Genomic DNA, 10,635 nt, shown 5'->3' with positions numbered 1-10,635 from the left:
AATTACTCAAACTCTCGTCGCTATGCCACTCTAGTGATTACTGGGACGCATATGAAAACGTAACTTTATGCTGAGCAGTGAGAACTGGTGAATATGATAAAGGGTCTTCCTAATACATGAGTAAAACGACGGTGTGATCCAGATGAGTGCAGAGAAAAAGTGAAAACAGGGTTTCCACTTTCCACATCCGAAAGTAAAAACAACGATTGGTTGTTGTACCCCACCAGAAATTTTGGGATACCTACGCGCACACCTGAACCATGTTTTTGAATTTTAGCTAGTAGCAACATTGTCGTACACTTTCGCTGCTAACTAATAACACCACCAGTGTGACACACATGACATTTTAGGATTCAAAGAAGTGTTTTTTTAGGCTTTTAATTAATATTGTTTCTTGTTGAGACTTGAGAGCATGATGCATTGGCCTTTTGATTTTTATTCCTTAGTAGAAGTAACAATACCATTTTTATTGCTTTCTAGTACATGGTTACAACTGCAAAGTTTTTTAAAACATTGCTAGCGGTTGGTTGGTTGGTTTGGTTCAATAGGGCCAGAAACAGAAGGTTTGATCCTCAACCTGGAAGCCAAAATTACAAGAGTTTTCAGGAGGGCCGTCATAGCAGTGTTCTTCAACCTTAGGTAAGCAACAAGAAGAAGGGAAGGTCATCAAAAGGTTTTCACTAAGGTTATCCTCTTCATCTTGGGAGAAGTCTTCTGAGTGGTCTTCTGGTTCAAAGGCATGAGAGGAATCAGCAGGCTCCACGAATGAAGTGCAATGTGGGCTATCCGAATCAAGGACATCACTTTTGGCTGAGTTGGCATCTTCTTGCTTGCAGCATGTTACCATAATAGGGAGTGGGAGTGGTGACAACACTTTGGTCCCATTTTCAGATGTTGTTGTTGTTGTTGCATTTTTTGAAATAATTAATAAATCCATAGGCTCCTTGTTGTTGTGGGGTGAAGAAGAATTGACAGCATCATCAGGAGATGACTTGTCATCCGAATTCTCCTCCTTCTCTTTATCTCTAAGAATCAATTTGCTCTCCAGAGAATTCACCTGTCAGTAACAAAAATTTTGTGCCAATCCAATCATTAACCCATTAGTGGGATAAATAATAAAGATTGCACTTTATTAAAGCAAGTAGTACTAGTAGCATAAAGCACAAAAGCAAAATTGAGTGTAAGTATGTGTTGTGTGTGTCTCTCTCTTTTTTCTTCTTAATTTCTTTTACCTCTGCTTTTAACTTGTCATTCTCTTGAACAAGACTTTCATAGTCACTTTTGAGTCTGTCATAACTAGCTTTCAACACGCCATAGTCTTTTTCTAGCTGCTTGGTCTTGAACCTTGCCCTTCGGTTTTGGAACCATATAGCAACTTGCCTTGGCTGCAAGCCAAGCTCTTTTGCAAGTTGGACTTTCCTTTCGGGTTCAAGCTTGTTCTCTACCTCAAAGTTCCTTTCAAGGAACTGAACTTGTTCGCTTGTGAGCCTCCTTTTCTTCCCCGGTTGGTGGAAACACCCCTCGTAATCCTCATCACAGTTCTCTTCCTTCTCCAACGCTTGAAAGAAAGGCCTATCCGTCATCCTGCTCCCACTTACATTCTCAAAATCAACCACGGGTTTTGAACCTGAAAACCAACCCCACCAAACAACAGCAAAAACCACCACGTTAAAATTTAATCATAACCAAGGAAGAAAAAAAACAACTTTCAAATATCTTAAGTGAACAAACAACAGTCCTGAACTGAAAGAAACCAACTTTCAAGTTTCACATACAACAACAACAACAAAAAAAAGCTAATTAGTTTGTTTGTTTGTTGATATATGTGTCAGATTTTTAAATTGCGGTCGCGATCCTTTCAGAATGGTCACAGAAACCACAAGAAGCTTGATGTTGTGACTTAAAAGACCGTTTTTTAATACCTTGGTATGTATGTTTGTATGTATACATGTGACATAAAAGTTGAGGTAGTGAAAATTCATGAGCAAGGGAAGTAGTAAAAAAAAGTATGAAGAGAGTGAAGGGAATTGAGAAGGAAGAGAGATGAATCATCACCTTGGAAGGAAGCAGGGTTAGAGGTCTGAGCCCAAAGAGACTCAAGGACTTCAGAGGAGCAAGGGAGCCTTTCGTTTTGGAGGAGAAGTGACATGTTTGAACCCGCATAAAGCTTGCCACTCGCCATGGGAACAAGACTTTTGGTGGGTTGGTTTAGACTTTGGACTTTAAAGTGTGTGTGTGTATGTGTGTGTTTTTTTCTTCTTCTTAGATTAAAGGGTCATATTCATTTGATGATTTGAGTTCATACATGCTACATAAGAAGTAAAAGGGAGGATCAGGGAGTGGAGTTTGATCTAGAATTTATGACGAAAGAAGCAGGTGATGAGGATTACTATAATGTGGGAATTGTGGGAGTGAGGAGAGATCATACCCATCACTCAGAGGAACTGGAAGCAGAATTAAGAGGGTGTCAGAGATGAATAAATTGAAGAGCAGAACAGAAAGGTATTTGAGTTTGGAGAGAGAGAGATGGTTGATATCTGATGAGAGTTGAGGAGTTTGGAAAATTTTGGTTCTGAGAGAGTGAAAGAAATAAAGAGAGAGATTCTTCTCTGTGGTGGGGAACTTTGATGGGTTATATTGGGAGCCTTGGTCTGGTTGTGAGATTGGGGAAAGCCTGGACAAAGGTGTTCCAGTTACTATATTGCCCCTTTCCTATATCCAACACTTTCTTATCTTTCTTTTTATTTATTTTATTTAACTTTTTTAATTTGATCTTTTGAATATTTTCAAAACATCAATTTAATACTTGAAAAGATTAGTCGTACTGCATTGATTTTTTATTTTCTTTTATTTATGGATATGTAATATTAAATTGGTTATAATAAACACAAACTTTTGGACTGTTCTAGTGACAGATTTTTTATTTTAAAATTAAATGGGTGTAATAAATTTTGAAGATTGAAATATTATTTCCAAAATATTTCGAGAGAAAAAGTATTCAAGTACTATAATTTTTTTTGTAAGATTAATCTACCTTCTTTCGGAGAAGAAATAGGCTAATGTAAGTTAGGATTAATGAAATTGCATGGTTTCACATTAAAAAATTGATTTTAAATTTAGAATTAATTTTAGATTAAAAATTTTATGTTTGATTTCATATAAAAAAGAGTTAAAAAATTAATTATAGATATAGAATTAATACAAGTTTGAATTAAATTCACCTTATGTCCATGCATAATTAAATGGGTGTAACTTCTATGTTATTTTATCATTTTAACATAATTTTGCTGCCTAAATGTGGATCCAAGACGTGTTTCCAGACACCCTTTTAGTATTAAGTTGAAATAACATTGGTCAAACTAATTGAACTAGCTTGAATATGTTTAATGAAATGTAGATTTTGAGTTTTAAATTTTGAATATGAATTAAATGTACCTGAGCCTTTTTGGTTCAACTTGTTCATTGTTCGATGTGATAAAAACCTATAAAAAAAATCCTAAAATATTTGTTTAACCGGGTTTGAATTTTATTTTAGAAGTTGAAATTTAAATTAAATCTAACTTTTTTCACAAAATTTGTTTTAGCCTCGAACCCACATTAGGTTGCCCACAATGGGTCAAGTAGTTTGTTTTATCCCTTTTGCTTGCCATCTTGATCAAAAAAAGATAAACAAATTTTACATTTTAATATCCTAAACGGAAACTTTAGTTTTAAAGACATCATATATTTTTTTAAAATTATGATTAATTAATTAAAATGAAATTCTATAGGTAGAATCCTTTTGTCAGATCAAAATAACACAGCATTACGTTTATTGTTAGAAAAATGGGTCGTCTGTACTCTGTATTATTTAATTTAATTAGCAACTACTATAAAGTATTTTAATTTTTTAACTTATTTTGATCAAGATTTACTAATTATGTATCAATGCTCAAAAGATATAACAAACTATAATTTATATCATAAACATTTTTTAGAGAAATTTATATCATAAACTTCATTTCTATGTATTCCCGAAATCAATTGACGAGTTTCATCAAGTCCGTTGAATCTTGCAAATATTAAGAAAAGTAGGGATCTTTTTGGGCTGATCAGGGTTATATTTAAGATTTAATCCAATTAAATTTGATCGGTTTGGTTTAGTTAGGTTTTTATAATTTTTTTTTTTGAAATCAACCCAATCCAAAAACTTGTTCATGAACGGTTTGGTTCGGTTTGAACCAACAAGTTATCCATTTAAATTTAATTTTTTTAAAACTATTATTTTATACCATGATTCATTCAAATATCCAATATAATTAACACAATATTATTATATGTCTGAAAGTAGTGAAATTGATTCATTTAATATCATCAATATAATATTTTAAAATAGACTAATACAAATTAATATAAAATATTTTTCAACGAGATTTACTATAACAATATGAATCACAATTATTTTCTACAAACTAATTTCTAACAATAAGTTTTACGGCAACCAGATTTATTGAAACAAAAGAACAAAATATGATCCATTAATATTATAAACATGACAAAAAAATATGAAAAAAAAGATGAAACAAATAACAATGTATTTGAAAGTAATACCTTAAGAAGTTTTAATCCTAGTAGTTTCAACACTTACGGTTTCAATACTTAGAATCTCAATTAGCCTAAAGTCAAACCAAACAACTCTAAAAAAATTTGATCGGTTCAGTTCCGTATTGATCAGATCTATAGATTTAAGCCCATGACACAACTCGTACATAGAACGATTTTAATCGATTCGATTCAGTTTTGACCCAAATACATAAATAACTCAAATAACTCAATAGAAACTTTTGAATCCTTTGAGTCAATTTGGATTCACCGGTAATCCCTACCCCCTACCCATAAACACCCAGGAGAAAAGTAAATATTTTACTTTGTTATATATATTTTTCACTTGTCTTTATTAACTCATGAAGGCCAACAAAATCAATAAAGGTTTCATGACGATTAGGCATTTGTTTTTTCATTCTAAAAATTCTGAAATTAAAACAGAAAGTCTACTAAAAATGGAAGTTTTTTTTACTTTTTTTTTCATTTTCCCTTACCTCCACCCATACTTTTTTTAAGCATATTATTAATAAAGAATATTCATCAACTTTGTTAAATGATTAACTTCCGTTAAAAAATTTAATTAATTATTTTTAATAAAATTCTTTTTTTTTAATCTATTTTTTTATCCATAAAATTCAAATTCAAAATCTTACTTAAAAAAATCAAATCTAATACCACTTAAATTGACAATTTGTTATTCCCGCCCCTACTTTAAGTACACTTGTGAACTTTTTTAGATAATAATAAGCAATGACTCAAGCCATATCGCATGTACTCAATGAATAAAGAATTATTTCATACATCAGAGCTATTATTACTACATTTATCATTAACAAAAATTAAAAAAAAACAATTCAAATATATTGACTTTTAATTATGATTATCATATATTATAATAATTGTGCATTTTTAATACAAATTTAGTATTATTATAATTTAGTCTCAATTAATTAATGATCAATCGTGATAAATTATAGTTCTTTTAAAAAATCGTGATCAGAAATCACATTTTTTATTTAACTAGTTTTTATATGAAAATTTAAAATTCTACAATTAATATCATTTTATAAGAATTTCAATGAGTTTTTATCCAAAATCGTTTTGCTAGTCTGCGGCTAAAATTAAACTTACAGATTCAAAAAAAATATTTTAAATTTACTAACAACTAAAAAATAAAATAAAAACTATAGATAGAATAAAAAAAAAGTAGTCAGAATTTTGGTATAGTACAATAGTTAGATAGAATAAAATTATATAGTAATACAAGGAATTAAAAAATAAAATAAAATACAAGCTGCGTTGAATTTTTTTAGATGTTATTCTTATTCTAAAGTAGTTTTTTTTTAAATGCTAGCCGTTATATTGTATTCATTTTTACTCCTTTCAAAAAAATTGTATTAATTTTTATCCTTAAATATTTATTAAATTTTCTTTTTACCTTTTATTTTTATATAAGATAATTTTCTTTTTTCTCTTCTACCTTTTGTTAAAATCAATGCATTATTTTATTTTTACTATTAGTTTTAGATATTTTTTTCATACACACTATTTATTTTAATCATTACATTATTTAGATATTTATTTTATTATTATTATACTTCAAGATATTGACAATGACAGGTAATAGATTTATTTCATTTCATTTTTCTATTAATTATTTTTTAATAATTTTATTTTAAATTATTTATTCTCTTATTTTAACATTATATTTCAATATTTTTTTAACTATTACACAAATCAACATAATGAAAATATGACATCTACTCAATGCATGTTTTTTTATTTAAATTTGATTTAGAGTATTTTAAGATATATTGAATAAAATATAATTAAAATAATTGATTTAAAATTTAAAAAATTAAATATTTTAAAACTAATTAAAAAAATAAAATTAAAATACCCAAAAGTATACTTTGTAATAAAATAAAATAAAATAAAAAATAATATAGAAAAACATTTAAACATGTCCATTTAATTCATTTTACATTTATCAACTATTTCAATAGTTGGATAGATAATTTTACTAAATAGTTTATATCTCAAAAAGCTTAATTCAATAGGTTTATTTTTTTTATATATCTCCAAAAACTTAATTCAATAGATTTAGGTTGTAAGCTTTTAACTTGTAAGTAGTGTGTTTTTTAACTTTCAACTAATTTTTCAAATGCTTTTGTCAAATGTAGTTTAAATCTAGTGCAATTTCCTAAGATATAAATATAACACTTTTTTATCCTACTGAAAATGTGATTAAATTAAATTTAAATTTTTTATTTAAATTCTTACTCAACTCAAACGAATTTAAGTGATCTTAAACGTCATGTATATTATTTTTTAAATTAAGAAAACTTTTAAAATGAAATATATATTTTTAGAACAGTGCTAGAAATATCTAAAAATAAATATCTGACTTTGTTCATACTTTTATCACAAATAGAAAAAATACAAAAAATAAAAAATATGGACTCAATTAATATTGCTATGCAAGCAATTAAAACATGCCATCACTAGAATTATGGATATCCTGAAATACCGGAAGATGGATCCATTTGCTTATCTTCAATAAATGATTTTTAAAAGATAAAAATAAGAACTCACCGCCGTGTTGTAGCTATAATAGGAAGGGAACTGTCTGACCGTCTCTTTACTCTTTAGGGAAAATGAAAATTCTAATCTTGAGAAAGAAAAAGGAACGCTTATTAAAGAGTATAAAAATACTATATTTTTAAAAAAATAGGAAGTAAAAGAAAAAATGACTTTATTGGAGTCCATTATAAGTAATAAATGCTATAAATATTTAACATAATTAGAATTCAAACCCAAGTATTAAATGAGTCTAATTTAATTGATTAAATATAATATGTGAATTATTTTATATATATATATATATATATATATATATATATATATATATATATATATATATATATTATCTTTGATTCTCAGGTATAAAAAAAAGAATTCAAACTCTAACTCAAATTATTATTTAAGTTGGAATAACATGATTTCAGTTGATTACTTTATTAGAGTTTAAAATAGAATAAAAAATTACTCTATTTATATCCTTTACTTTTTAACTTTTTAATAAGAAAATAGTTGTATTATAGACAAATTTAAATTCGTTTAACCTTCATTTTGATTGATTTATTTTTTCCATTCTAGCGGAATTGAACTAATTCATGATATTTTTAATTCTAAAAATATTTTATAGAATAATTGTGTTTTTTAAATATATAGAATAAAAAAGAAATTTAAAAAATAATAATTTTAGAATCTTGGCTTTCCTACTATAAAAACAATATGACCTCTTTTTTCCCATTATTCTAGCTCCCATCCTCAATCTTTATTAGCTTATGACAACATTGTTGCTAATTGTGACAAACTGACAATAGTATATATGGTTGTCGCTACGCTTCTACCTTTAGTTAGTAGTTTGCTGAGGTAAATAATAATTAGATATATTGATCGATTTTGAGACATTTATCATAACTTTGTTCTTGGTTTTTGGATGCTTGGTGTTAATTAGTATTTTAGTTGAGTTTATTATTTCATTTAAATCTAAATCATCACCAAATGAGAATAGATTAGGCCGGTCTACAGGAATTTATGACCTGACCTACATAAAGCCTGACCTGAACTGGTCTATTTAATTAAAAGGTTAGACTCAGACCTTTTTTAGAAGCCTATTAAATTAAATAGACCAGACTTAGGCTTGTTAATATATATATACTTATATTATTTTTTGGATACCAATATATACTTATATTATTTTTTGAGTAACAATATATACTTATATTATTTTTTGGGTACAATTTTTTTTTTTAAACTAGCAGACTTTGATTACACATTACTGCTTCATGACTTCCATTACTATAATTAAGTAAGACTTTAATTACAATTTAGGTGTGAGTCATGTGTCCCTTTATATTTCTCATTATTTTTATTGGTTTTCCTATTCCGGTTAACGTTTCATTTTCCTTTAACTTTCCTACTACGTTCATACTCCAGAGCAAATCAATATTAAAGATTTAGTGTGAAGAAGACTTTTAAAAAGGATAGGATCAAATGACAAAGACATTGTTGTTGAGAAAAAGATGGCTTTTCTCAGATGAGATGGTTGTTGCTATCTGTTTCAATAACGAATCATTGGTTTAACTAAATGACTACAAAAAATAAATAGACAGACCTTTCTTTCTCTTCGTCTCAGGTCGATGGATCTTCTCAATTGAAAGATCCCCTATATCGATAATACACATTCCAATTTGGGAACGTTCGGTGTCAAAGTCATTGAATGGGTAAGTCGCCAATTCCTAAAACGGACTATTTAATGTACTTTATCCGCCCGCTAGGTTACGGGTGGGTATTTTAGGCTAGATTAGACTTTTAAAAAGGTCAGGCCGAGTCAAAATAAAAGTCTTTGATAGGCTATAGGTCAGGTCCAAGCCTCAAAAATTCATCGTAGGCTAGGCTCAGGCCTTTTAAAGCCTAACCTATTTCCACCCCTAACAATCATGTTTCAGCGCAAGGGCGACAACAAATCTATCAACATATATGGCATGTCATGACAGGTTCTTAGTGAGCTTAATCACTTTATTGTGTATTCTCGGTCTCCTGGAACCAATGTGACACCAGCCATGGACAAGGATGTTAGTGGACTAGTCAACACGTATATAATAACAGGAGATGACTAAGATTTATGGGAGGACGTCAAGGCTCATTTTGATGTAACAAAGTGATTAAGCTATCTATATTTTTGTTTAAGATTTTTTTTTACCAGGCTTGCAATATGTTGCAATCATGTTACTTCTCTATATACATTATGTTATCATCATATTACATAACTTTAGTTCATTTAATTTTGAACCAGAGATTTTTCTACAACTATAGGAGGAAAAGGTTTAAAGGGAAATTCTTGACCTGATTTAGACATGCTACCATTTGGATGGCTAACTGATCTAGCTAATGAGATTGGACAGCTAATTTTTCATTTGCCCATTATGAATGTCATAACCCTCATAGTGTGCATGAGTTGTTTATTACTTATATGTATGTATTGATCTAGTAATTACTTTTATCTATTATTCATTTGTGTAAACCAGAATCCTCATGTTATTGTAATATGGTTTATCATATATGCTTCATGTATGTGTACACTATTGACAATGTAACTCATGTATGTTGAAATTCATTACCAAAATTAATTTTGTAATATGTTATAACAATCGATTTGTTTGGGTCTACATGACTGAAATAGAAGATTTGATTTGATATAAAAACAAAACAAACATTTAAAAAAAAATCAACATCGGTCTAAGACAATTCTAAGATGATTTTGGAATAAAATCGTCTTAAAATATTATGATTCTAAGACAATTTTTGGATTAAAATTGTGGAATACGAACTGACCAAGACAATTCAAAAACCTTCATGAAAATGTTTACTTTCCACGACAACAACTTTAAAGATGGTTTGCCAACCATCGTTAAAAGCACTCAATAACTATCGTTGAAACACGGTTTTCTAGTATTGTTAATTAATGGTTTGAACAAGAATAAGTTTAGAAATTAGTTATATCTTGGATGCCTAATTTAGTAGGAACTCTCTGGAAATTGAATTATGCTTTATTGATTAATTTCAATATCAAACAAAATTGAATAAAGAATTGAGATTAAATCTTTAGACATCAATGATAGGTTTGGTTAAAATACTTAATAAGTTGATTAACCGTTTTGATTAAATTGAATTCTCTTTTATATATATATGCAATTTTTACTCTTAAACTTTCAATACAACTAGGTACGTAATGAAATACATGAGGGCTAGCATAAGATTAAAATGTAGATGTCGTTGTAGAGTATGAAGAATCACGTTAACTTATCTGCTAACAAACTAAATTTTAAAGTTTGGACTAAAATGCACTAACTTCTTACAATCCTCAATGACATGTCACAGCTGCAAACTCAGACATATCACAACTTGTGGTTTACTTATTCTCTCCACCACCAAATAATTTACTGCCAGTCTCAAAAAATAACGTTTTGGAGATCCAACTCA

General features: G+C 28.7%; 1 protein-coding gene across 1 annotated transcript; it reads right to left on the bottom strand.

The window, feature by feature from the left end:
• Nucleotides 1–446: 446 nt before the first annotated feature.
• On the bottom strand, nucleotides 447–2,606 carry HDL57 (homeodomain-leucine zipper protein 57). The gene is made up of 3 exons (NM_001251529.2): nucleotides 2,056–2,606; nucleotides 1,233–1,627; nucleotides 447–1,057 (listed from the first exon to the last, which is right to left on the bottom strand). The coding sequence occupies exons 1-3, from the start codon at nucleotides 2,180–2,182 to the stop codon at nucleotides 542–544; spliced, it is 1,038 nt and encodes a 345-aa protein (NP_001238458.2). The 5' UTR covers nucleotides 2,183–2,606; the 3' UTR covers nucleotides 447–541.
• Nucleotides 2,607–10,635: the final 8,029 nt, after the last annotated feature.

Source organism: Glycine max, chromosome 2 (genome assembly GCF_000004515.6).
Source record: "Glycine max cultivar Williams 82 chromosome 2, Glycine_max_v4.0, whole genome shotgun sequence".
Taxonomy (NCBI): domain Eukaryota; kingdom Viridiplantae; phylum Streptophyta; class Magnoliopsida; order Fabales; family Fabaceae; genus Glycine; species Glycine max.
This window is presented reverse-complemented; position numbering and strand designations above follow the sequence as displayed.

What these genes read in the sequence shown, in the direction of transcription:
- HDL57 (NM_001251529.2), bottom strand. Translation starts at nt 2,182, where the DNA reads ATGGCGAGTGGCAAGCTTTATGCGGGTTCAAACATGTCACTTCTCCTC. An exon ending in TAACCCTGCTTCCTTCCAAG is followed by an intron (nt 1,628 to 2,055) that starts GTGATGATTCAT and finishes GTTGGTTTTCAG; the next exon opens with GTTCAAAACCCGTGGTTGAT. An exon ending in ATGACAAGTTAAAAGCAGAG is followed by an intron (nt 1,058 to 1,232) that starts GTAAAAGAAATT and finishes TGTTACTGACAG; the next exon opens with GTGAATTCTCTGGAGAGCAA.